This window comes from Cottoperca gobio, chromosome 12 (genome assembly GCF_900634415.1).
Source record: "Cottoperca gobio chromosome 12, fCotGob3.1, whole genome shotgun sequence".
NCBI classification, from domain to species: Eukaryota; Metazoa; Chordata; class Actinopteri; order Perciformes; family Bovichtidae; genus Cottoperca; species Cottoperca gobio.
Genome location: NC_041366.1, coordinates 14,066,102 through 14,090,156, shown reverse-complemented (window position 1 = coordinate 14,090,156; position 24,055 = coordinate 14,066,102). Strand labels below are relative to the sequence as shown.

Here is a 24,055-nt window from a genome sequence, read left to right as displayed (position 1 = left end):
TCAATTGAATACAAAAATAAAAAATAATTTCAGTCATTAAAGAATGTAATTATGAAAATAAATTAGAAGCCATGACTTTGTTTTATCCTCCTGAAATGTAACCAAGTCAATAACTTGGAGAGCACTTCAAGTGCCTCACAATCAGCTCTGTTCTAAGCAGGACAACTTCTAACTTACATTTGTAGCCTGTCAATAACTCTACAGGGAGAGCCCCCTTGAGAAATGATTACAAAAACATTCTGAGGGCCAAAATCACTTCACCTGTTTCAAGAGTCATATTCTTCTTCATACTAATGCTGTGTCTGCCTTATTTGGTCTTGTTTAAGTGAGAAACTATGTTGATGTTACTGAATAATACAGAATAAACTAATTGTTCCACAGATTTTCATTTTTTTCCCTTTTAATTTCAAGAATTTTCCATAACAAAACACTACTTATTTCAGGAATGTGTAGTGTTTGTATTTTCATTCAAGACAGAATAAAGCCGATTACTGAAATACTATCAATAAAATAATCCTTGATTCTACAAAAAACCTTGAATCAAGCTGATTTGCTTTGGAAACAAGGGCTGTGTGTTTGTTGAAAATAGGTAAACATTATAATGACAAATACATTTGATGCTACAGTTACAGTACTTTCTTAAATATCCTATTTATACTTTGGCTTTGGTAAGTCTATATATTTGAAAGGGTTCAAATAGACTGAAGTGTGGCTTTGGCAACCATTTACCTAACCTTGACCTATTTAGACTTTTGACATAGAAGATTGTATAAAATATATTTTTTTGATATGAGCTCTAACCTGCTTAACCTTCAGTGTACCAAATAATTAAGTAAATCTGTGATCAACATGTGATCACTGAGAAAGTAGAAGTTAAAACTTGTGAGTGTAAGTGTGTACATTCACTGATGAAACGTCCTGAAAATCCAGTTTATCTGATGTAACAATGTTTGCTCTTAGGCTATTTACATGGATATTGCATAGGGATTACATATGTTTTACTAATTGTAGTGAGTCATCATAACCAACACAGTAACCAACAGCTGTCACACTTTGAAACAACAGCAACATGAGAATGAATGTCAGTCAAATAAATGTAGGTCCATTATATAAAAAAACAGCACTAATTTCAAATGTACAAAATGTGAAAAAGCACCCTTCCTCAGTCTTTAGAGTGGCATGTCATTGCTCCAACTGTGCTCATGAATGCGCTTGACAGACAGCCAATGAGCATCCGCACAGTGGGCAGAAGTCATGACGTTTCTTCGACCCGACGTGTGCAAATCAGCGGCCGACAGCGTGCTGGACGAAACCAATCAGCGCGTTCCAACGAGCAGCTGCTCAGCCAATTGCGTGCCTCCACGATGGGGAAGAAGTGACGGCTTATATATGGAGAGAGCACTGTTCATTCAACATCATTATACAGAAGCAGGAATACAGAAAAGACTGAAAAAGAGAGATACACTTTGCTGTTAGAGGCTAGAACCGGGCAACGTCAAGGCCGTTCATTCATTGGAAATACTGTATATAAGGTATGTATAAGCATTGCTGTGAATATGATAATGCTACAACGTAATATTTTGTGATTTTTACAACGTTGGACTTCATTTTTATGACAGCTAAGCTAACGTTTGACGATAGTGATGTATGGTTACTATAGCTTTTTTAAAATAAGATGGGCAGTCACTGTAATGTAATATACCATGCAAAAATAACGTACTTTTAGGTGCTTATTATGGCAATGTATTTTTCCTCGCATGTATGCTAGGCACGCTAACGTGGTTAAGCTAGCTACCGGCGGATGAAAAAAAATCTAATCGGTAGTGTTAACAGTCTGAAGAGGCGGTGATGCTCCACCCAGTTTATCTATATTCTTTCAACGCTTTATAAGTTGGACAGGTTTTATTGGTAAAAGCAACTCTTCCCATCTATGATCTATGAATTTTAGTAACGCTAAATGACATCTAGCTCTACCATTAGCTGGTAAGTTGGCAACGTAGACGTTGGTAGCAGAAAGCCCACGTCATGAACGCAAAGCCACGTTTTTTTAAAAACGCTTTTTCTTTTTCCCAGATTTCTTTTGTAGATCTGAGTTCAAACAAGCAAAGATGAACCTGATGTGGGTTGTAATGCTGGTGGCCGGCACCGTGTTTGCCGATGACGACGACAAGCGAGAGAGTGTGGGGACTGTAGTTGGAATCGATCTGGGGACCACCTACTCCTGGTAAGAAAAAAAACCTAGATTGATTTTGTTTTTTAGAAGAAAACATTATGATGCAACATTGGAAATTAAATGCCATCCAAAATGTTTTTCCTTTTTGAATAATTATTTATAAAATGTTTTCCTGTAGTGTTGGAGTGTTCAAGAATGGCCGTGTGGAGATCATCGCCAATGACCAGGGTAACCGTATCACCCCATCATATGTGGCCTTCACTAGCGAGGGTGAGCGTCTGATTGGTGATGCTGCCAAGAACCAGCTGACCTCTAACCCTGAGAACACCGTCTTTGATGCAAAGCGATTGATTGGCCGCACTTGGGGAGACTCCTCTGTGCAATCTGACCTCAAGTACTTTCCCTTCAAGGTATGTTTTTACTCTGGACAGTGGGAAGTATAACGGTGCAGCCCCACTATACGCAATAACAATTTGCATTAACCTGTGTTCGCCCTACCCACGTAGGTCAATTGCAGTGTTTGTCCATCCTACAATCCCAAATGCAGATAACATAACTGCTGCTCTTAAGTTTAACAATATTGTAACTAAGACATTTGCTGATTCTATTTTTTATTAAAAAAAAATGTACATAGTTGTATCGCTTCAACATTTCCTTTTTTTAATTTTAAGTTTTTATTCTCATGCTCTTTTGTTGCACAGCCAACTTGGTCCACATCTCGGGTAGCCCAGCATTTGTGCAGCAAATCAGTTGCTTCCCATACACAATGAATGGGAGTGAATTTTGTCACCAGTCCGTTTGCGTACAGTGGGCTTGTACCGTAATTTCTAATTGTATGGTCTAAAGGTCTTCGGGTAATGATTGAGCGACATATTTAGTATATTAATATTGCTGCATGTTTCTCTTCAGGTTACTGAGAAGAAGACCAAGCCTTATATTCAGGTTGACATTGGTGGTGGCACGATGAAGACCTTTGCTCCGGAGGAGATCTCTGCCATGGTGCTGACTAAGATGAAGGAGACTGCTGAGGCATATCTGGGCAAGAAGGTAAAAAAATAATTAAAGTACATCAAAGGATATACCACTTGTACATTTTGCATTGTACAATTTAATCTAATGTTTTATGTAATAATCTTTTCCTCAGGTCACACATGCTGTGGTCACTGTCCCTGCCTACTTCAATGATGCCCAGCGCCAGGCCACCAAGGATGCTGGAACCATCGCTGGTCTGAATGTTATGAGAATAATCAATGAGCCGTAAGTGTCTAATGAAAACAATTTATTCATCCGTTGTCCTTTTTTTGAAAGTGTTAAAATATTTCCCTCCCTTCCTTTTATTTATGATATATTCTCTTATGTTTATTCTTTAGAACGGCTGCTGCCATCGCTTATGGTCTGGACAAGAGAGATGGCGAGAAGAACATTCTGGTGTTCGATCTGGGTGGTGGCACCTTCGATGTTTCCCTTCTGACCATTGACAATGGTGTGTTTGAAGTGGTGGCCACCAATGGTGACACTCATCTGGGAGGTGAAGACTTCGACCAGCGTGTCATGGAGCACTTCATCAAGCTGTACAAGAAGAAGACTGGTAAAGATGTGCGCAAAGACAACCGCGCCGTGCAGAAGCTGCGTCGTGAAGTTGAGAAGGCAAAGAGGGCGCTATCTGCACAGCACCAGGCTCGCATTGAGATCGAGTCCTTCTTTGAGGGAGAAGACTTCTCTGAGACCTTGACCCGTGCCAAGTTTGAAGAGCTCAACATGGTAAGTTACAGTTCAGTTGTGTAAAACGATTACTATAGCACCACTAAACATTATGTTTAACCAGCCTTTTTAACCTGGTCTTTTACTTTGTCAGGATCTGTTCCGTTCCACCATGAAGCCCGTCCAGAAGGTGCTGGAAGACTCTGACCTGAAGAAGTCCGACATTGATGAGATTGTCCTGGTTGGAGGCTCCACACGTATCCCCAAAATCCAGCAGCTGGTGAAGGAGCTCTTCAATGGCAAAGAGCCCTCTAGAGGCATCAACCCTGATGAGGCTGTGGCATACGGAGCTGCTGTGCAGGCTGGAGTGCTTTCTGGAGAGGAGGACACCGGTACGTCATCTTCATCATACACTGTAGTAGCTATTCGACCGAGCCAAGCTTGCAAACTTTATCTTGTTTACTAAATATTTCCCTCTATTGCAGGTGATCTGGTTCTTCTGGATGTGTGTCCCCTGACCCTTGGTATTGAGACTGTTGGAGGAGTAATGACCAAGCTGATCCCCAGGAACACTGTGGTGCCAACAAAGAAATCCCAGATCTTCTCTACAGCCTCTGATAACCAGCCTACCGTCACCATTAAAGTTTACGAAGGTAAGAGTTTGACGTGCATAATTGAGCAACCACCATTAACATTCTCCTTATATGCAGACAGAAGTCTTTAATATTGCACCAGCTTAATTATTGATTCTCTCTATAGGTGAGCGTCCTCTGACAAAAGACAACCATCTGCTGGGCACATTCGACCTGACTGGCATCCCTCCTGCCCCTCGTGGTGTACCACAGATTGAAGTCACCTTTGAGATTGATGTCAACGGTATTCTTCGCGTCACCGCTGAGGACAAAGGCACAGGCAACAAGAACAAGATCACAATCACAAACGACCAGAACCGTCTGACACCTGAGGATATCGAGCGCATGGTGAGCGACGCTGAGCGCTTCGCTGACGAGGACAAGAAGCTGAAGGAGAGGATCGACTCCCGCAACGAGTTGGAGAGCTACGCCTACTCTCTGAAGAACCAGATCGGGGACAAGGAGAAGCTTGGCGGCAAGCTGTCGGATGAGGACAAGGAAACCATTGAGAAGGCAGTGGAGGAGAAAATTGAGTGGATGGAGTCACACCAGGAAGCGGAGTTGGAAGACTTCCAGGCCAAAAAGAAGGAGCTGGAGGAGGTGGTTCAACCCATTATCAGCAAGCTTTATGGTAGTGCGGGCGCACCCCCACCTGAGGGCGCAGAGGGTGCTGAGGGTGAACAAGAGGAGAAGGATGAGTTGTAGGCAGGTTTGAAGTCAATTCTTCCGTCGCCCCTTGCCTCTCTGGTAGTTGCATCTAGATGTGTATATATTGGACTGATGGGACTCAAATAGTGAGAGGAATGGTTGGGAAGGGGTGGCGATGACGAGCAACCATACCGACTCTTCTGAAAGACTTTAAAATAAGTTTCAGTGAAAGGTGTTCTCTTCGCTGGAAGGCGGAGATATTCATCAGCCCCGATATGAGGCTTGCTGCTGCTGTTCTTAGGCAGTCCTGATGGGGTTCTGTTGTGGGTGGGGGGGATTGGGGAGGGCAGGGGTCTGTGGGTCCAATGAGTGGGGTGTCTGTGAGATCAAGAGCTCGTTATGTTCACAGGCAACACTAAAAGTTATTTATTGAATCTGGTCATTGTACTTCTGGAAAGACATTGAAATAAATGTTTGATACAAAATGCTACTTGATTTGTCTCTTGGTTGCTTTCAATTTCAGTTTCAAAGTAAAACATTTAGCATGTTTTTATCACTATTGTGTCATACAATGGCTTACATGAAACATTTCACACTTATTAGCACCCAGATTATGCTTCAATTACTCTAGCTAAAAATAATTATTGACTCCTTACCAGTTTTAGGGTTTCCTATACAAGCTCTTGTAGCGATCACATTAAATGTGGATGATTTTATTTATTTCTCATGCAGATTGTGTATTTCTTACATAATTAATGTAAAGTATTAAAACGCACAGCTTTGCTATTAACTGAATTTGATTGACTTCAGTGCTTTTCAAATTACTGTAGTTAAATTTAAAATGTATGAGGATAATGTAGTTAACATTATAATTGGGCTATAGCCTAAAACGGTATTGCGCTTTCAACATTTTTACCTGAACTGAAAATATAAGCTGTCAATGCCTAATATTTGTATTTCTTTCCCCCCAAATGTAGTCATTCATAAAATATCTAAAAGTAACACTAAGCAGACTACCTGATTGACTATAAGCAAATGATTTAAATATGTATAGGAATGATTGTCCCAAGCTTTTTGATCCATAAAAGCTGCTCACTGTAAATGATCAGTATGAGCACTTAAAAATAAAACATGCAATTACTAAGTAGTACAAATTTTATTACAATTTCATGTCACCACAGTCACAACACAGTCATTATGAATGACACCCTGGGTGTCCATTCCTCCAAATACAAAGGCCAGAGTTATTGTCTCTGAGGCTGCTGGGCTGTTGGCTTGTTCCACATCTCCACTCCCCTCACCACACACCTTCCAGGGTAGTAAACACATGGAGTGGTCCAGGCGGTTGGGTGGCATATCTCCTTCAAACTTCATGAGGACCCATCTACTTCTGTCTGCAAACAGTAGGTATAACATTTAAGTATGCTTTGATTTTTATTGAACTAAACTGTCCCATAGCATTCATATATGTAGACATACAGTGTTGTGTACAGTATGACATAGAAATATTCAGTCACATATTTTAAAGACTTCAGAAAACAAAATGATGTACCACTATTGAATCTGTACATGGAGTTGCCGGCGCCATCTGCAGTCATCCCTCCAAAAATGTAGATGTTCTTGCCCAGCACCAAAGCTGAGTGGGCTGCTACTCCTGGTGGGATGTCTCCTTTAGCCTGCACTTTCTCCCACGTCATGCTCCCTTTAAACAGTACATGCATTGTCTTTTTATTTTTTTAAACAAAACAAGCTTCCCAATTTCTAAGGCTCTACATTTTCATCCTGTAGGGTTATCTGAGATAAATGCAGCTGGGAAATAGACTTATTATTATTATTATTATTATTATTATTCAGGAGAGTCCAGACTTACTTGTGTCAAGAGAGTACATGTCATTGTGGAATTTATCTCCAGCCATGCCTCCATGAATGTAGATCTTTGAACCCACTGCTGCGACAATATGTCCATGTCTGACTGGCAGGTTTCTGCCTTGGGTTTCTGGTTGGGACCAGGTGGAAGACACTGGGAACACCGAAAGATGAAAACTATCACATATTTTAGGCAGAGTAAGATAGTCACACAGGTGTTACTAATAACACTAATGATGGCTCTCTGATATTTAATATTTGTCCCTGTCAACAGTGAGCTAGCCACAAAACTGGGCCCTGGAACTGGCACACCTACATGAACTGCAGCCATTATTAATTATGGTTATTAATTATACCTGTGCTTTCTCTGATATGACAAGTTAAAAATATATACTGTGAACAAGCCTGTAATGATTTATCTTGTCCATAACTGTTTTACATTGGTATCAATGCAACCAAAAATAGCTCTAATCTTTCCCCCAAATATAAATCACAATTACAGACTGGATGCTTTCAGTGTGACAGAAAGCACAGGGGTGTAGCACCTTTAAATGCCACTTAACATGTGTGCCGTTTGCCATCTATCTCCTTCTGTAACTCTAAAGAAAAGCACATTCAGATGTGTTACACTATCTCTTAAAGTCACATTTAGTGACCTATTAAATCTAGCACAACAAGGTCATTTTGACTGTATTGTATATCCAGGATCATTCACTGAAAAAGTAATTTAGCCTAAAGGGCAGTGGGGCAAAATGTCTTAGTGTGGGTTGTAATACAAGATACCTTGTAGAAAGATTTAATGTGTTTTAGAGATATTAAGCAGGTGGATAATTAAAGACAAACCTGTATCAAAGACATGAAGTTTGGAGTCTGAGACAGGTGCAGCTCCTGCTTCCCCACCAGAACAGACGTATAGCCGATCCCCTAGGCAGGCTGAGTTGGTGTGGTATGTTCTGGGACCAGGGGGTTTGCCATTCACCACTACATTCTTCCAGCGAGACTCACTCTCTGGACACGCATGTAAAGAGTGGAACATACTCAGTTTACTGAAATCTATGGTCACATACTATACAATCAATCTGTCTGTCACAGCAACAACATTGGTTATAACACAGTGAAAAACCAAGGGGCAATGTTACCTCAATAGATTACATCTACATCTAACATGTATGATGAAGAGAGTCTACATTCAAACAGTACAGCTTATGATTTCATACAATAGATCAGTACCTCTTTCTTTGTGTCAACCTGTGTTAAACTGCAATGTAGTGAGAGTGCTATGCTACTAATGAAGATGACAGATTACTAGGTGAATTTAAATTCAAGATTTACCTGTTAGCTGTATATTCTGGATACAATTGCGATTGCCGCTCTGCTGTGCCCCTCCAAACACCCACAGGCTCTGAGGGAAGCTCTCTGGCACAAAGCTGCAGTGTTCGTACCGTGACTCCAAACCCTCCCACTCTGGGATGTCCCATTCATGAGTATCTGGTGGAGTCAGAAAAGACAAAAATACAAAGAAAGCTTTATGAATATGAATATGAAGGGAACACAATAATGATCATGCCAAGTATATAACAAATGATGAATGTGTTTTACCAATAGGGTGCTCTGACAAGAGACACTGTACACAAAGCTTGACCCCCCTGATATAGCTCATCTTAATTTCATAATCATTGGTGAAAGCAATGCAAACTAGATCTATAAATATATTTCTTCTTGTAAATCTTTAGTGAATAGCTTATAAAATGCAGTTATGCATATGTCATATCCCTGGACAGGTTATTTGCTGACATTGTTTACCTAGATTTATGATATGCGAATGTGAGAAACTGCCACTGGGGTTGGCACCCCCAATAATAAAGACTCTTCCTTTTCCTCCATCTCCAGATGGAATAAACGTACAGGTGTGACCCACACTAACACCTGGAGCACCGCCCCTTGGTATCAAAGAATACCTGTTAACAACAAAACAATTTCAGCAAGGTAAATAGTTAGCTCCTTACATTAAAAATGCAATTATATAATCTGAATTCATTTACCATATCCCTTCTTTGGGTCTATCCAGAGGATCAAGTACTGGGAGAAACTCCATGGCTGTCAAAGACATAATAATGTACCTTGTTGTTTTTTCATACTTCTGCTGACAGGGATCAATCTGCTACATGTTCAGTGTTGATCTGGTGAGATAACAAATAGAGCATACACTACTAGCCTTGGTCAAAATCCCTGTTGATTTTTACAAATGGTTATAATCGTTATAAGTCTCTATAAGCTAATGGTATCCACAGAAGCTTAGCTACGTGACATCTAGCTAACATTACAATAGAAGCAGCAACTCAAATGTGTTTTTATAGTTCTTCTTGTAAACGATTAGTGACGGGTAGTTTATAAAACACAGTTGTAAATATGATCTATGTTATGTAGCTTAATTTAGCTACAATGTCACAAAGTTGGAGAACGCATTAAGCGCCTTCAGGATGCTAACGTTACTTGCTAACGTTACTTGCTAACTCAAAGAGCGTGAAGAACTTCCTCCCCACGAACCTGTTCTTCCGGGTATAAGGAGGAGAGACTCATTATCCGTGTCATTTAACTAAATTTGGTGTCCTTTGGCACCACTTTCTCACGTCCATACAGCGGTTATTATTGGTACATGATACTGTGTTAAGATATTTTAAATACAACTTCCAACCATAGCACAACTCTACGTTTAAAACAGTACGCAAATGTTACGTTGGCAACGTTGGTTGGATTGATTCAAATTTCAAACGTAGTTGCCATGGTTGTCTGATGCGCATGCGCATTTCACTTTCCATTCCACCGCTGCAAAAAGCTACCAAAACGTTACTAGTTTTATCATGCATAAAACATTAATGTGGATTCCAAGCATTGGTTAGTAAATAAGCATTTAACAGTAAACACTTTAAAAAAGTGTCTTCAGTTCCCGTCTGACCTAAAAACTTCTGGTAAGTAGAAAGATAGGCTATGAGTGTCAGCAGCGCCACACCTTTTTGCATCGATAAATACAGTCACAGGGCTAACTCTAGCTAATTAACTTTTTTACCTCCACTTAAATATAAGTTGACGTATAAAAAGCCCAACAGAACAGTTGACAAGCAATTGTAGCTGTTTAGAAGTTTACCAATATAAATAATTTATCTGGAACCAAAATTACATATTCCTCTGGCTGCACAGTAGGCTAGGCCTAAATGATTTTTAACTAACCCCTAGCCTAAATTAGTTCAACGATGGCGGCAGAAAGTGAAATATGTCTGCAAATCGAAAGGTGTATTATTATGTAGGCTATCTAAATTAATCTACTTTCAAACCATTCCATTAGTTTTTATTAAAACATAACAGTTAAGAATTTGCATTTGTATTTTCTTGCTTCAGATGGTTAATTAGCTACTTTTGGCTGCTAATAAATTAGCATGCACCTTACCACATTTAAACAAGTCAACATTTAAAATGCATGCATTGGCTGCATTTTATAGGCAGTTATAACTTATAGTAAATGTAATTAATTTGTTCTCTCAAATTGGGACTGCCATTAGGAAGTTTATTTCCCCAAGTATGTACAGTATGATAATTGCTGTGCATTGTGCTGACAGTATAGTTAAAATGCATTTCATAACATGTCCAGTAGGTTGTGCAATTGTCTTTTTTGTTAAAACTTCCAATGATGTACTAAATGAACTTGGACTGCATGAGATTGTTTAGCATATTACCTTATATGTTTTGGTAGGCTTTTTCCACATTAATGTTTTATGCATGATAAAACTAGTAACCTTTTGGTAGCTTTTTGCAGCCGTGGAATGGAAAGTGAAATGCGCATGCGCATCAGACAACCATGGCAACTACATTTGAAATTTGAATCAATCCAACCAACGTTGCCAACGTAACATTTGCGTACTTTTTTAAACGTAGCGTTGTGCTATGGTTGGAAGTTATATTTAAACTATCTTAATAGTCTCCCTTCAATGTATTGACATGTGGACAAACGATAAAATAATACAACCTGCAACACAAATGCATGTGGTTCCACATACATTTATTTAGGAAATAATGTTTTTTTAGTGTGAGGAACTGTATTTCTCTTAGGATAAATACAAAAGGCATTTTCTAAAATATATTTAATTTGCCGTGAATGAGGTTTATTTCAAGTACTGCACAAAAAAAGATTTTATCTCTAATTGGAATATACATTGACGAAGGCTTCCTGCACAGTCAGCAGTGTTGCAGATACAGTGGGAGCAGAGTGAACTAATCTGGATCAGTTAAACCCTCTGTAGACACTGTTTTACATCCTTAACTAATGAATGAATAAATTATTGAGCAAAATAATGAATGAATGAACATAAGAGTTACTTTCTGACTGTGGGATGTTTCATATCTAAAAGTATCAATGCAAAAACACCTTTCCGGGTGTTCTTTTACCTTTTTTACTGACAGCAATAATAGTTATCTTCACTTGTGTATTGAAGGATAGCAGATGCATCAACAAAATGATTTAGCTGCAAAACTTTATTCAAAGTGCCTAATGCCAAAGCGCTATTTTCTTTTCTATCTCTGAACTGCCTTTTCTATTTCAAAGTCTGTTTAATTTGTAGCTTTATTGCCTTTTTAATTTATTTAATCTGCATCTAGCCTGTCAGTGCCTCACAACCTGATCTGTTTTGATTGTTACTAGTTGTGTATTTATTAGGGTTATATAGTGTGTCACTCCAAATTGAATAAGCAGCCATGCGCTACTGTCTGTTACCACCAGGTGCTCCGCTGTTCCCTGTGCCAATCTGTACATCTCTGCACACAGCTTTCACGCTTCTCCTTCCACAATTCACTCCCCAGTCAAAACTGCACTGTCATCCACAATCTTCCGGCGCAAATTGAAAACTCATCTCTTCGAAGAACATGTCCCACTCTCTTCTATTTATCTCTACTATCTTAATTAAGTCTACCTCGCCTCTACCTTCCTCTTCCAGTTGCGCCTGATGTTGCCCCTTCCTCACATTTCTCTGCCTTGTACAAACTGTATTACTTTACCTTGTACTTACTTTTCATGCCTGGGACATGGGATCATTTGCTATATATCTTCAGGGCACTGTGGTTTTGACCCTCAACGTGCTGTTTGATTACATCAATTTGCTGTAATGCAGCCTTCAAAATCAGGGAAGGACAACACTTATGCTATATTGTGATATAACAATATCCAAGATCTAAGACGATATCTAGTCTCATATCAGGATATCAATATAATATCGATATATTGCCCAGCCGGACTTGTAACATCTCATGATCAGGGCCCACACGTGTGCCTTTAAAAGATAAATGACTAATCATGTGTGGATAACCTTTCTAAATCTCTCACGTACATTTGCACCTGATGCACACACCTACAGTCAGTGCGGAGGAAAGGAGAGGAGAGGAGAGAACGAATCCGCTGCTGTAACTCTTTATTTAAAAAAATTACACTTACCCTCAGATACAATCAAAACAGTTTTTTATTTAGCGTAGTATTACAGTATCTTTCTTTCTGTTCAAAAATGTCCTTAAAAGTATGTGTATTTTGTATCTCCGTGTGGGATTGACATACGGAGGCCCTGCTTTGTCCTGTTCCACAGACCATGCCATGCCACAGTAGCATTATCTGCCCTGTTTCCACTTCAGGGAAGCAGAGTATGAGTTTCAGTAAACTCCTTTGTTTTCCCTTTGCTATAACTGATAAGGACCAAATGAATCAGGGGCTTTTTATGGAGGGACAGAATGAGAGGAAAAAGGAAAAGTATTATTACTTCAAAGTACTGAGGAGGGGACAAGAAGCAGGAGAAAGAGATAATCGCAGCTTTACTTTTTGTCAGCCTAAAATAGTCTGAGTGCATTGTTGTGAGCAGGTTGTGTGTACAATACTGGCTGATTTTAATTTGGACACTGTGTGTAGTAAGCGAAACGCAATTCAAAAAGCTGATTTTGTTTTCATCTCCCCTTTTTAAATAAAGCTTGATTCTTGGTGTGTAGGCGGTTTGGTAATCAGGATTAGCAGAGAAGTTCATCTCTGGGTTACTGGTACACTGCCACTGGGCAAGATGTCAAAATAATGTGCTGTAGCTATCGCTGTTGTGTCACATTTCACCCTGAGGTGTTTTAATTCTTGCTGTAGAATAATCTGGATTATTGCGCCACAACCACAACACTGGTTTAGTTCCATCTACGCTGATGATTTAATATGCGTATTAAAAACATGTTTTTTTGTATTTTATTACTTTGTTGTTGCTCTGGAGGCAGATCTAAACTGCGTTTGTTCATGTTATTTGTTCCCTGTTGTCTTAAATTATTATGGCATATAACCTCCCTTTTTAAAAAAACAACAATTTAAAGTATTTTTTATATTTAATCAAATAAAATGTTATACGGTATTGTGCGTTAATGGTCAGAACAGCCATTAAGGTAACTGGGAACCACCAGATCAATCTTTGGAAACTGAGCAGGCATTGTGCTCTCACATGTTATTAATACTGTGTGTATACGTTTGTCACTGACTGAAAATCCATCTAAAAGCTGCCAAGTACAGTTGCAAGCAGCACAGTGAACGCAGCCCATATTGTCTTTGCTCGGCTCCAAATGTAAAAAAAACAAACCAGGCCCATTAGAAAACCAGGAAACTGCTGTATTTTAATAGAAAACAGTCTTTTCTCTAACAATATTGTTTGACCTCAAATTCAAAGCCATTTCGCACTATTAGGTAGCTCATTAGTAACAATAAACAACATGCAGATTAAACAGATTTAATAAAAAAATATTCACATGAAGCCTGCAGGCTTTTATGGGTATGGAGTACTGTTGCAGATTCATTTAATAATGAACACCCAATGGATAGATGACCAGAACTAATCTAATGATGTCGATATTACTGTATGTCCTTTACAACCTACATTTAGTCTACTTCCAGGGCAGATAATTATAAAATCCCGGCCAGAGGCTACACCGCTTGTGTAAACGAGGAAGCTGTGGAATGACAGTGTCAGGGAAAGTATAAAGAAAGATAGTGTTTAGTCTTTTGTGTGTCATGTGCACACTTAATGGAATTGTGGGTAATAATAACATACATATGTTCCTTTTATCTATTGTGCAGATGAAATGGCAAATTCCAGTAATTATTATGATTTAGCCTTTACTGCCAGAGCCAACAGGATGCCTGTAATTGCCAGCCATAGTAACTGTACACAGCAGTGTAGTCACATCCTACTGCTGAACCATGAAGTGTAGCTGAAAAACACAAAGAAATAATAATAATAATAATAATTTCTCAGCATTGTAACGCTTGAAAATCTGTTTTCATTGTGCTACCTTCTTTGTGTCTTTAACTGCACACACACACACACACACACACACACACACACACACACACACACACACACACACACACACACACACACACACACACACACACACACACACACACACACACACACACACACACACACACACATCGAGTTTCGTTTCTTCTCGTCTCTGTAGTTGCTGAGACCATCTCGTCTACAGTGGCAGCTGGCATGCTCTCTCCAATATGACCTGTCTCCGAGTTTACCTGCGGAAGCCGCCTGCCAGTTTACCTGATACATCGTCCTTCCTCCTCAGTACTCATGGTGAGGATTATTCCTTTTTACTTTTGGCTAAGGAAAATAGTAGGTTTACACTGCAGTATGTGATGGTTAACATGTTCTTGGCATGCATTCATAACAGCTTCAACCAAAAAGGTCAAAAATAATGTCTCTTTGTTTTAATCCATCATAGTGACAGTAAAGGAATGTGTCCACGTTATATAAAGCATTGTGTCATATAGGTCTGCCAGCGCAGAAACCCGATACTGCAGTGTGTTTTAACTTGAGAGGCATATTACTCGCAGCAACAAGTGGGCTCGGATGTAGCAACAAGTCCTTTGGTCTGGTAATGAGGCTGCCCCTCCTTATCTGGTGACACCCTGAATCATTCATGGAGGGTGTTAGCCTGACTGGAGGGGCGTGCACCTGCACTGTCTACTGTAAGACTGAAGTCTCATCCATTATCCAGTATTTATCTGTACACACAAATTAATATGAATAAGCTATTACAAGGGTGTGGTAACAGTAGTGGGGTGACTTTTGTATTCCCGCAATGAATGTGTGGGTGTGTCAGGAAGAGGTCTGGGGGGGGGGGGGGAGTTCTGACTGTGACTGAATTTAAAAGCCTATTTGTAGGATTCATTTCCTCACAGCTTTGTAGTAAATCAGAGAAATGTTTGTTTTTCATTGTGAAATTTCTGTGTAGTTACAGAACAAACATTGATTCCTTTTAATGTGCAAGAGAACCACTGATATTTCAAATGAATGAAGGATAATAGGTTATTTCTACTCTATATTTAGTTTATTAAGGGAGATGCACGCTAGAGCTGGCTTCGCCTTTTTGAAGTATTGGCCTCCTGTGCCTTCTCAACATATCCCAATTACTTTGTGGAAATAGAAAACAAGGGTTTATGGTCTATGGTTTATGTGTCAGCTGCTTTTTTGGCTACACCCATATCTGACCTATATGACACCTTTAGACTGTAGATCACAAGCTTTCCTCTGTGGACCACTCCGAATGATTTGTGAAGTCTGTTTGGGCCATTTCAATAAGCCTTGCTCAGCATGCCTGACATCTGGCATTCCATCAAAAACAATAAAGTTAATATTTTGATTTCTGATATATCTGCCGTCCTGTTATGCACGATCTTCCCACTTGGGGACTCACTGAGTTCATTCTGATAGCGTGCCCTTTCACAACTGGGTCAAATTTGCCATGAGCTTGACTATTTCCAGAAAGCAGCTATTGTTTGGTAGAGTGAGTCTGTGGTCACCCTCAGGGGAAGGTTTTTCACTGCCAAAGAGTGAGTCCACCAACCTGGTCTGGACCTAATGTGTTCACTTGGGCATTTAACTCTTATCTGCAGTATAGTTTTCCCTTCTACAAATGCAGTTTCTCTCAATATGGTATGTATAGAGTTGTTCATGTATTTGACTGTTATTTGTCAACTGATCATTTAATAGTCTACAAACCATTCAGCAAAACAGACATTTTAACAACTTTACAGACACACACTGAGGACAGTAGTAACTAAGACCCAAATGTTTTGTTTTTCTGCTGCCTAATGGCCACAGAAAAAAGCAGTTTGATGCCCACACATTTACAGTAGCTTGACAGGTTTTGTTGTATAATACTGACTGGAGTGGTTTGAGCTAAGCTTTTTACTTTGTTCAGCTTTTGTGTCTTTCGCTACCTTTTTGTTTGATAGCTGCGCTCACACAATAGAGTTGATTACTGCACCAGTGACTGGAGTTTGACGCAGTTATAGATGAAGGAGAAAAGAGAGGGTTTGCCAGACTTAAAGATGAAGAAGATAAAGTGTGCTTTAGAGGGATATTAATGAGAGACCAACCTCTTTTAAGAAATGACTGTACTTTATTCTTACTCTTCTTTTTAGTCAGTGTTTATGAGGACTAATAATGAAGGTCCAACCCCAAAATCAGAACCAGATCTCAAATGTACAATGAACACTAGAGAGGCTTCTACAGAAAAGGACATCTGGATCTATTTTAAGGTAATTGTTAGTTCTGAACTAAAGGTAATAATGTAACAGCAAACATACTTTGGTTGTATGAAAACAAACAAATGTATGTTTGATGGAAGTCTGTGTTTTTTTTACATATATTATTTGTAAGAGGAAGATGTTCTTTGGACAATCACATGTGATTTTAGAGGCCGTTTGTCTCCCTTCTGCGTTTTGTACTAGTAAACTTATGCGTCCGTTTTACCACTTTCCCTTTCCCAAGCTTTCAAACTATTCTACCCATTTACTTATTTACAAAAAATATCTTGTCAGTGTTTGGTGCCTTTTGTGTTCACCTTATTTGTATTTCCATATTTCTTCCGCTGCATGAAGAAATTATCTCTTATCCCCTCCTCAGAATGGATAAGCCTGCCAAGGATTGTGTGTAATTGATGAAGGTTCCTTGTCTTCATGATTAAAGTGCACAGAGCATTTAAGATTATGAAATATTAAACAAAAGCAAAGGGCCTTTTAGAAATATGAAATGTGAAGTCTGAATTTCCTCTCACAGTGCTCCACTGTTCTGTCTGTCACGGCATATTGGCATCTGACATATCGGTGTTTTTATGGATTCAATGGACACAATACATTTGATCTACTCCTCCAATTAGTAGTGCAGCTCCATCCCACTGGTTTTGGCAGTCAACATGGAGGAAGGTGAGTTTTGGGAAGTTATATAACAAGGAAATGGGAGTACACCTTGTATGTCTCTCATCTAATGTGCTCTTTGTTCCCACTCAGGGATGAATTGGCGCCCGCCCCAAATGAAAACTTTGAATCCTATACACAGCAGTTTCCCAACTCTTCAAAATTGCTCCCGTTCTCACAGAAAATGTTACCGAACACGGATTAACTCCAGTCCCTTTTCTTGCTCCTTTCTGCTGATAATGGCTACTTTAGCTTCCACATAAAGACCAACAGTGTCCCCTGGTTTGGCCTTATTGGATGCTGGTGGGGCACAGTTTTTCAAATGTAAATGTGACAAAGAAGCAGCAAAGCCTATTAAAGCAGAGAGAGAGAGAGAGAGAGAGAGAGAGAGAGAGAGAGAGAGAGAGAGAGAGAGAGAGAGAGAGAGAGAGAGAGAGAGAGAGAGAGAGAGAGAGAGAGAGAGAGAGAGAGAGAGAGAGAGACACACACAACAACATAACCTTCTCACAAGAGGATGGCCTTTTCTCCCTTTCTTTGGTAATTCAATTTGAATTTATTGTGCGATTACATTATATACTTTTTTAGAAAATATTAAATACTATTCATTCAATTCCTGATTTGAATATACAAGGACACCTTAAGAAAGAAGAGGACGTGACCGGCGTGTCCTCTTCTTTAGCTACGGCCGTGGGTTGTCATCATGGCCTCAGCCTCAGAGGTACATGGTGGTAGCATCGTCTTGAGTGACAGCATCACTGGCAGGCCCCCGCTGCAATGACAAAGTAGGACATTTCACATGTCTGACAGAGTGTGGCAAAATGGAGGATACTGTTTTGTATTTCTGAGCACAGAAAACCAATAACGGATATTAAAGTTCATCCTTGGTATCTGACACAAGGCTGGATGTCATTTTGGCAGTGCAAAGGGAGCCACCACATATAGTATATGTTGTTTGTTTCTACTGGTCTGTGCGCTTTGATGTGTGTAAAGTTTGCATTAAATAAATCACATTATTCAGTACCTTGGTCTCAAGTTGGGGTGGTTGCTATCTATACAAAATGAATTGTAGATAAGTGCTGTCTTGGCCGTACTCATGACTTGTTACTGGACAGGCAACAGCACTTATTGAGCTGACACATGAACAAGGTCAGGCTCAGCAGGGAAGAAGTCAGATGGGGAGTGACCCACTGTCAACATCAATGTTAGTGTCTTGCATCTTTTTGAATGCCTCTTTTTTTGTTTATACATCTCTCTGTATCCTTCAATCTCTTGCTCCATATCTTACTGATTAAATATGCGGTACAGTATTTTGCCAACCTGGTACCAGCCAGTAACCCTGAGAGCTGTATAGAAGCTGCGCACTGCTCCTAATACTAGGACTGTGTGTGCTGCGCTGTGTACATGTGTGCAACTATTTTAAAGAGGATTCAAAATCCTGCATTTCCATAACTTGTCCCTTTTTTTTTTAGGTTAGGTGAGATGCAATTTAATGACTATCAATGAAAGTAAAGTAAACAGACTACTTTGAGAAACAAGATCTAAATAGAAGAGGAAAGTTGCTCATGCAGAAAAATAAGGAACAACAAAATATGACTCGCCTGTTCAACACAGAAACACCCTGGGAAATAGCTTGATACATTTTTTTAAGAAATATGATACTTTATGTTGACGTTTGAGGACAAACCTGTTGAACATGGATATTAGCTTTATTGATTCAAAACAACATCCATTCAACATGAGATGTCTGCTGTTTTAAAGATACTTAAATAAGAAATGAGTTTTTACTTTACCATTCACATCTTTGTCATCACAAACTGGAGACTAATTATGTTTGCAAATTGACTGTGTTTATAGTATGACAGGAAGTATAGCAAATAATTAAAGTCACACAAGGATTCAAGGAAAGTTATCTTTTTAATTAGCAGCTTCATAGCTGGGTCTCTACGTTAAATGCAAACCGTGTCTTTCACCTTTTGTGGTCAAATAAGTTATACACATTTTCTAAAGCAAAATATTTGAGTTCAAACTTGTTTATTATTTTTGTTTTTCAGTCTTTTAGTATAACCTGTTCTGCCTCTCCAGAGACCTCAATACTTGTATTGTTTAGGGGACTCATTATTTTTTACTGCTTCTATAAAACTTCTCATTCTAGAGTCTAGAAGGTTTAATAGTTAAATAGACAGACAGTTAAATAGACGGCTAAATAGACAGACAGACAGACAGACAGCTAAATAGACAGACACAGTTAAATAGACAGACAGACAGCTAAATAGACAGACAGACAGTTAAACAGACAGACAGCTAAATAGACAGACAGACAGACAGACAGACAGACAGCTAAATAGACGGAGAGATAGACAGACAGCTAAATAGACAGACAGTTAAATAGACAGCGTGACGCAGATTCTATTTAGTTCCCTCCTCTCCCTTCCTCCGCTCTGTCTCTGACTGTAGGTGTGCGCACCTTGTGTGTGTGTGTGTGTGTGTGTGTGTGTGTCGTATGCGACGCCCCGCCCTTCGCAAAACAGCGGGGGAGAGAATATGAATGCGCAAAGTAAACAGCACACACTGAAATGTGCATTTGATAAATAACATAAGCGTTTATTTAATTTAATAAAAGAGCCTGTTCAATGTGAAAAGTGAGTCGAATATAAAAAACTTTTTTTATCTTGCCATGCACATCATCACAGCATCAGTGCAGACATTCAGTGCATTTCTGAAGAGATGAAGCCATGGATGACTGATTGGGAAGTGTACAATCTCTAAAAAATCTCCAATGGATTTGGCAGCAAAATCATAAATTTGCCTCAGATGGCAAATTCATCAGGCATCGGGATTGGTAGAACTAAAAGAAGAATATATCTTTTATTTCTTGTGGCAGCTGAACTTTACTTCCTGATGGAAATCTCTCTGATTAGAGTAGATTGGGTAGTCGCGCATAAATCCTAATGATTTATTCAGAGGTAGAGCATGTCAGAGCACTGTGCACAGTAGCCATATATTACTGTATGTGTGCTTGAGTGTATTTGCATGTGTGTTCGGGAGTCGTGGGTGTGCTTTCAGCTGTCATGTATTGACCCGCAGTGCTGTCTAGTCTGCCATGTCCCATTAATGCACTCCTACACTCACAGGCTGCAACCTTTACTTCCAAAATATCAGTGTTCCACAACAGGCCATCTGCTTTTTTCTCTTTTGTGCCTCTTTATTCTTCACTCCTTTCTCCCTATCTTTGAAACACTTAAGAACGTTTCTGTTCTGTTGTTAACACCCTAAATTACCCATATTTACCCCGTCCTAATGATGTTTTGCTTTCTTTGTGTGAGCTGATGTTACAAATAAGGCTAATGTATTTAGCTATTGGAGCAATGAATTGACTACCGGTATATGTGTATCACCTGCAGTGTTAAGAATGAAGGAAAAACCCATTATAGGATCAATACAACTCCCGCTTCTGCTGTCTGTTTACTGCAAACACAAATACCTTTAGAAAGTTAATTTGACCCAGCAGGTAAGTCCTGCAAATGGCACGCTGCACCTTGTTTTGCATTCTGTGCTTTTGAACTATGTAATACAAAAAAAGTTAGTTTTTCTTTTGAAAGGAATAGCCTCTACTTAACGGCATTGTTATTCTATTTGTGCTGGGGAGTAGAATTGGTGTTAAAAATGAACAGCTATTTCCAAAAGCAATAACACAAATGTTTGACACTTTGTCAGTCTACCACCTCCAGGTGTTTAATTACCAATCAACAGCTTTTACTAATCTATCTTCTGCACAAACTGCACTGTATGTTAGAATTTCACTATTATGTTATTTCACTACAGCCTTGATCTTACAGTTGTCAGTATTTGGTTTGGCTTAGAACTGCAGTGTGATACAGATTGTGTTTGGTATTTTTGAGACTACTTCATAACTACCTTCAGGTTCAGACATACCAGGAAGATATTTCAAACAGTGTTCTCACTTTGTTCTTCTACCTCAGCCAGCAGCACAAAACCATGCCAAGTTCAGTGTGGGAACGACAAACATCCCTTGTACCCAAGCTCTGAAGTGCCAGCAGCGTTATCACACAACGAGGCTCCCACATTTTAGCTTTAGACTCTGCTCTTATGAGCAGGATTAATTTGGAATAGCACAAAGCCAATGTTAGCATTGGCAATGTCAACATGGCTAACAAATCTCCTAGAGCCGTATAGCAGCGCTAGAAGTCTTACAGGAAAGGAAAGAAAGAGAGAAAAAGTGACAGATGATAGACAGTAGACAAACACACACACACACACACACACGAAAGCTACCGGCCCTGAGAGGCTATCTGACCTTTTTGGTTTGAACGTGGGTTGCACTAAAGCTATTTGCTCATGTTTTCTGTGCTGTCAGTTCTCTTAGGTTGTCAAGTTCAACATTGTGTAATGAGCTTGATAGGTCATGATAATCTAAAAGCTGATTTGACACTGATGCATCAGGCTGGCTAACATTACTGTCCAAAGCAAGAACCAACTAGTTCAAGAATTTGAACTAGAAACCTTGATCTTAGTGCTTAATGATAAAGGTAGATTAAAACACCTGCTAGTATTCATAAGTAGGAAGGTTTTGTTACTTACTGATCTAGCTTTTTTTTTTTTTTTATCACTTTCCCTAGTTGCCTTCTGTGCCTCTTCTGTCAAAAGGGCTCTTTTGGTGTATCGAGTTTCCACACTTAACAAATAATTCCAGTGGTTTCCAACGTCCACTCTTTCACTACCCGGGGATAGCTGCTGTAAGATATTTTGTTGCCCTTTTAGCGAAATGTTCTCTGGTAAGCAGTGATGCAGTGTATATGTCTAGGACTTTTATTTTGAAAAGTAAGAACGGAAGTGAGTGTAGCTGCCGTTGACAATGTGTAATTCTTTACCTTCATAAGTACAGGCACAACTCAAGCGCTGTCCTCTTCCTTTGTGTGCCCTATATCGAGCTTTCATTTTCAGATCGCGACCCGGGGGTCAGACTGAATTGCATAGTGAAAGCAAGGCTTTCCATTACGCTCAACAGTGATTCCTGTCACCCTGTCATAACCTTCCTTCTCTGGTTTTCTATAGGTCAGCTGAAGCTGTCAATCATCCAGGAGCAAGAGGTACTTGTTGTTAGCGGTAAGTCCTATAAAAGGCTGCACTGCAGTGGAGAAACACTTTGTACTCTGATCATTTCTATTAAAGTACTATACAGTGTGTGTCTGCTTGAGGCTGGTGAAATATTGAAAATGATATGGCAAGGCAACATGATTGCAGCATATGAAGTAAAATATTGAAAGGCACAGTGCAGATAATTTGTAAAATCACGACAACCGACCATTAAGGGGAAAAGACGTAGGCAGGTGGGAAGGGAAGTGGGCACATTAATCCAACAAAAGTTGTTGTTTATTTTGATCTCCCAGCAACCAAGTCATGCACGCTCCTACTTTTGTTTGTGATTTTCCGTCTCCTCTCAGGTCTTTTGTGCCGCTGTCATTTCTCTGAGTGAATGGCCATTTATTCATCAAATGACAAATTAGATGTTTTTTCAGTATTTTTTCTTCTCCAATGCGTGACACATTTGATAAAATATCTAATTATCTTAAACGAGGGGAACAGAATATATAAAAAAAAACAAAACACTCTAGAGATAATGCAACTCAGTACAACGTCACCGTGTCCTCAACAATTACTGTAGAGTTTGATCATCACATCTCTAACAACAAAAGTGTGGTAAACACGAGGGAGTATTATTTTTACTTCAGAGTCTGGATGCTGTTTTCACAGAGTTTTGTAAGACCAACAACATATATCAAAAAAGTGCATCAAATGTTGACTTGCACACAAGTTGAGCAGCTGTTTCTATAAAGTATGGTCCTCGGTCATTGGAAATACTTGATGGCTTCTAACAAATCATTTTCACAGGCTTGTTATTACAGCAGTCAGACATCCTCTTATTCTTCCTCCACATACCTCAATCTAGAAACAAAACTATGGGAGAGTGAATGTGAGTCAGGCAAGCTGTCACACTCCTCTCTTCTGCTTTTCTCTTGCCCTCTGAATTCTTCTCCTGTCCCAGACCTCCCTCCCACGTCCAGCCACTCCTTCCTGTCCTGCAAAACCCCCTTTCCCTTACGTCCAAGTAACCTGACCTTCCCTGCTCACCTTTTCTCACTTTCCGCTTCAGCCCTGGAGATATTGAACCAACCTAGTAAAAGTTGCGGTTCTTTTCTTTTCTTGCCTTGAACTTATTTTCCCTGTACCTGAACCTTAGTCTGTACCTGTAAGTGCCTGCCTGCCTGCACCTTCCTGTAAGCTTATATACACCTTCAATGTGGCAATAAATCATTGAATTCTTCCACTCGGCCTGCAGCGTCTGCTTTCGGGTCCCATACTGCATTTCCTGGGTCGTGACACAAGCTATATTGAATATGGCAGCCCGTTTTTCCCCCAAACCGAAGCAGCTGTGATATTAAATAGTGATATGCCTCTACATTGTATCCTCTCTGGACTCAGAGCACACAGGCCCGTTTTTGTAGCAACAGTGTGTTCATTCAGAAATATTGTATACCATACACCATCTGAGCAGAGCATATGTGGCTCCAGTTTTAGATCGTTATTGGTGACATTTTGACCCTGAACATGAGATGAGCATATGCATAATTAATGCGACTACAAAGTCATAATTTATTCAGTTCTATTTTTATGCGTTGACAGTTTTGGAGGCTAGGGGCATGGTGGAGGAGTGCCAGGTTCCCTGTGACTCTTATGTTAAGG

The 24,055-nt window shown here is 39.6% G+C and overlaps 3 protein-coding genes across 6 annotated transcripts in view; 2 read left to right on the top strand and 1 right to left on the bottom strand.

Annotated features, from left to right (window-relative positions):
- Positions 1-1,376: 1,376 nt before the first annotated feature.
- Positions 1,377-5,644, top strand: hspa5 (heat shock protein 5). The gene is made up of 9 exons (XM_029445079.1): positions 1,377-1,532; positions 2,074-2,224; positions 2,352-2,583; positions 3,083-3,220; positions 3,318-3,430; positions 3,544-3,934; positions 4,029-4,266; positions 4,360-4,527; positions 4,634-5,644. The coding sequence occupies exons 2-9, from the start codon at positions 2,109-2,111 to the stop codon at positions 5,209-5,211; spliced, it is 1,974 nt and encodes a 657-aa protein (XP_029300939.1). The 5' UTR covers positions 1,377-1,532; positions 2,074-2,108; the 3' UTR covers positions 5,212-5,644.
- Positions 5,645-6,291: 647 nt separating this feature from the next.
- Positions 6,292-10,106, bottom strand: rabepk (Rab9 effector protein with kelch motifs). Of its 4 annotated transcripts, none has more exons than XM_029445076.1 (8): positions 10,088-10,106; positions 9,063-9,117; positions 8,824-8,978; positions 8,353-8,508; positions 7,864-8,028; positions 7,025-7,174; positions 6,707-6,856; positions 6,292-6,548 (listed from the first exon to the last, which is right to left on the bottom strand). In XM_029445076.1, exons 2-8 carry the CDS (start codon positions 9,113-9,115, stop codon positions 6,322-6,324), a joined length of 1,056 nt encoding a protein of 351 aa, XP_029300936.1. In that variant the 5' UTR covers positions 9,116-9,117; positions 10,088-10,106; the 3' UTR covers positions 6,292-6,321. The 4 variants fall into 4 exon arrangements, with proteins under 4 accessions (XP_029300936.1, XP_029300934.1, XP_029300935.1 ...); XM_029445074.1 differs by lacking the exon at positions 10,088-10,106 and adding an exon at positions 9,568-9,745 and having other exon boundaries at positions 9,063-9,200; XM_029445075.1 differs by lacking the exon at positions 10,088-10,106 and adding an exon at positions 9,568-9,745.
- rgs3a (regulator of G protein signaling 3a) overlaps positions 9,856-24,055 on the top strand; it is a 129,363-nt gene continuing 115,163 nt past the window's right edge. The window contains exons 1-4 of the mRNA XM_029445068.1: positions 9,856-9,989; positions 14,539-14,666; positions 22,367-22,417; positions 23,996-24,054. Of these exons, the coding sequence (XP_029300928.1) occupies positions 14,588-14,666; positions 22,367-22,417; positions 23,996-24,054 (189 nt within the window). The 5' untranslated portion in view covers positions 9,856-9,989; positions 14,539-14,587. The remainder of the gene's footprint in view (positions 9,990-14,538; positions 14,667-22,366; positions 22,418-23,995; position 24,055) is intronic.

Bases quoted from the DNA above. Each gene is read 5' to 3' on its own strand.
- hspa5 (XM_029445079.1), top strand. From the start codon at position 2,109: ATGAACCTGATGTGGGTTGTAATGCTGGTGGCCGGCACCGTGTTTGCC. The intron at 2,584-3,082 runs GTATGTTTTTAC...GTTTCTCTTCAG, and splicing joins TCAAGTACTTTCCCTTCAAG to GTTACTGAGAAGAAGACCAA. The intron at 3,221-3,317 runs GTAAAAAAATAA...TCTTTTCCTCAG, and splicing joins AGGCATATCTGGGCAAGAAG to GTCACACATGCTGTGGTCAC.
- rabepk (XM_029445074.1), bottom strand. From the start codon at position 9,130: ATGTCTTTGACAGCCATGGAGTTTCTCCCAGTACTTGATCCTCTGGAT. The intron at 8,979-9,062 runs GTAAATGAATTC...TGTTGTTAACAG, and splicing joins AGACCCAAAGAAGGGATATG to GTATTCTTTGATACCAAGGG. The intron at 6,549-6,706 runs GTACATCATTTT...TACTGTTTGCAG, and splicing joins CATGTACAGATTCAATAGTG to ACAGAAGTAGATGGGTCCTC.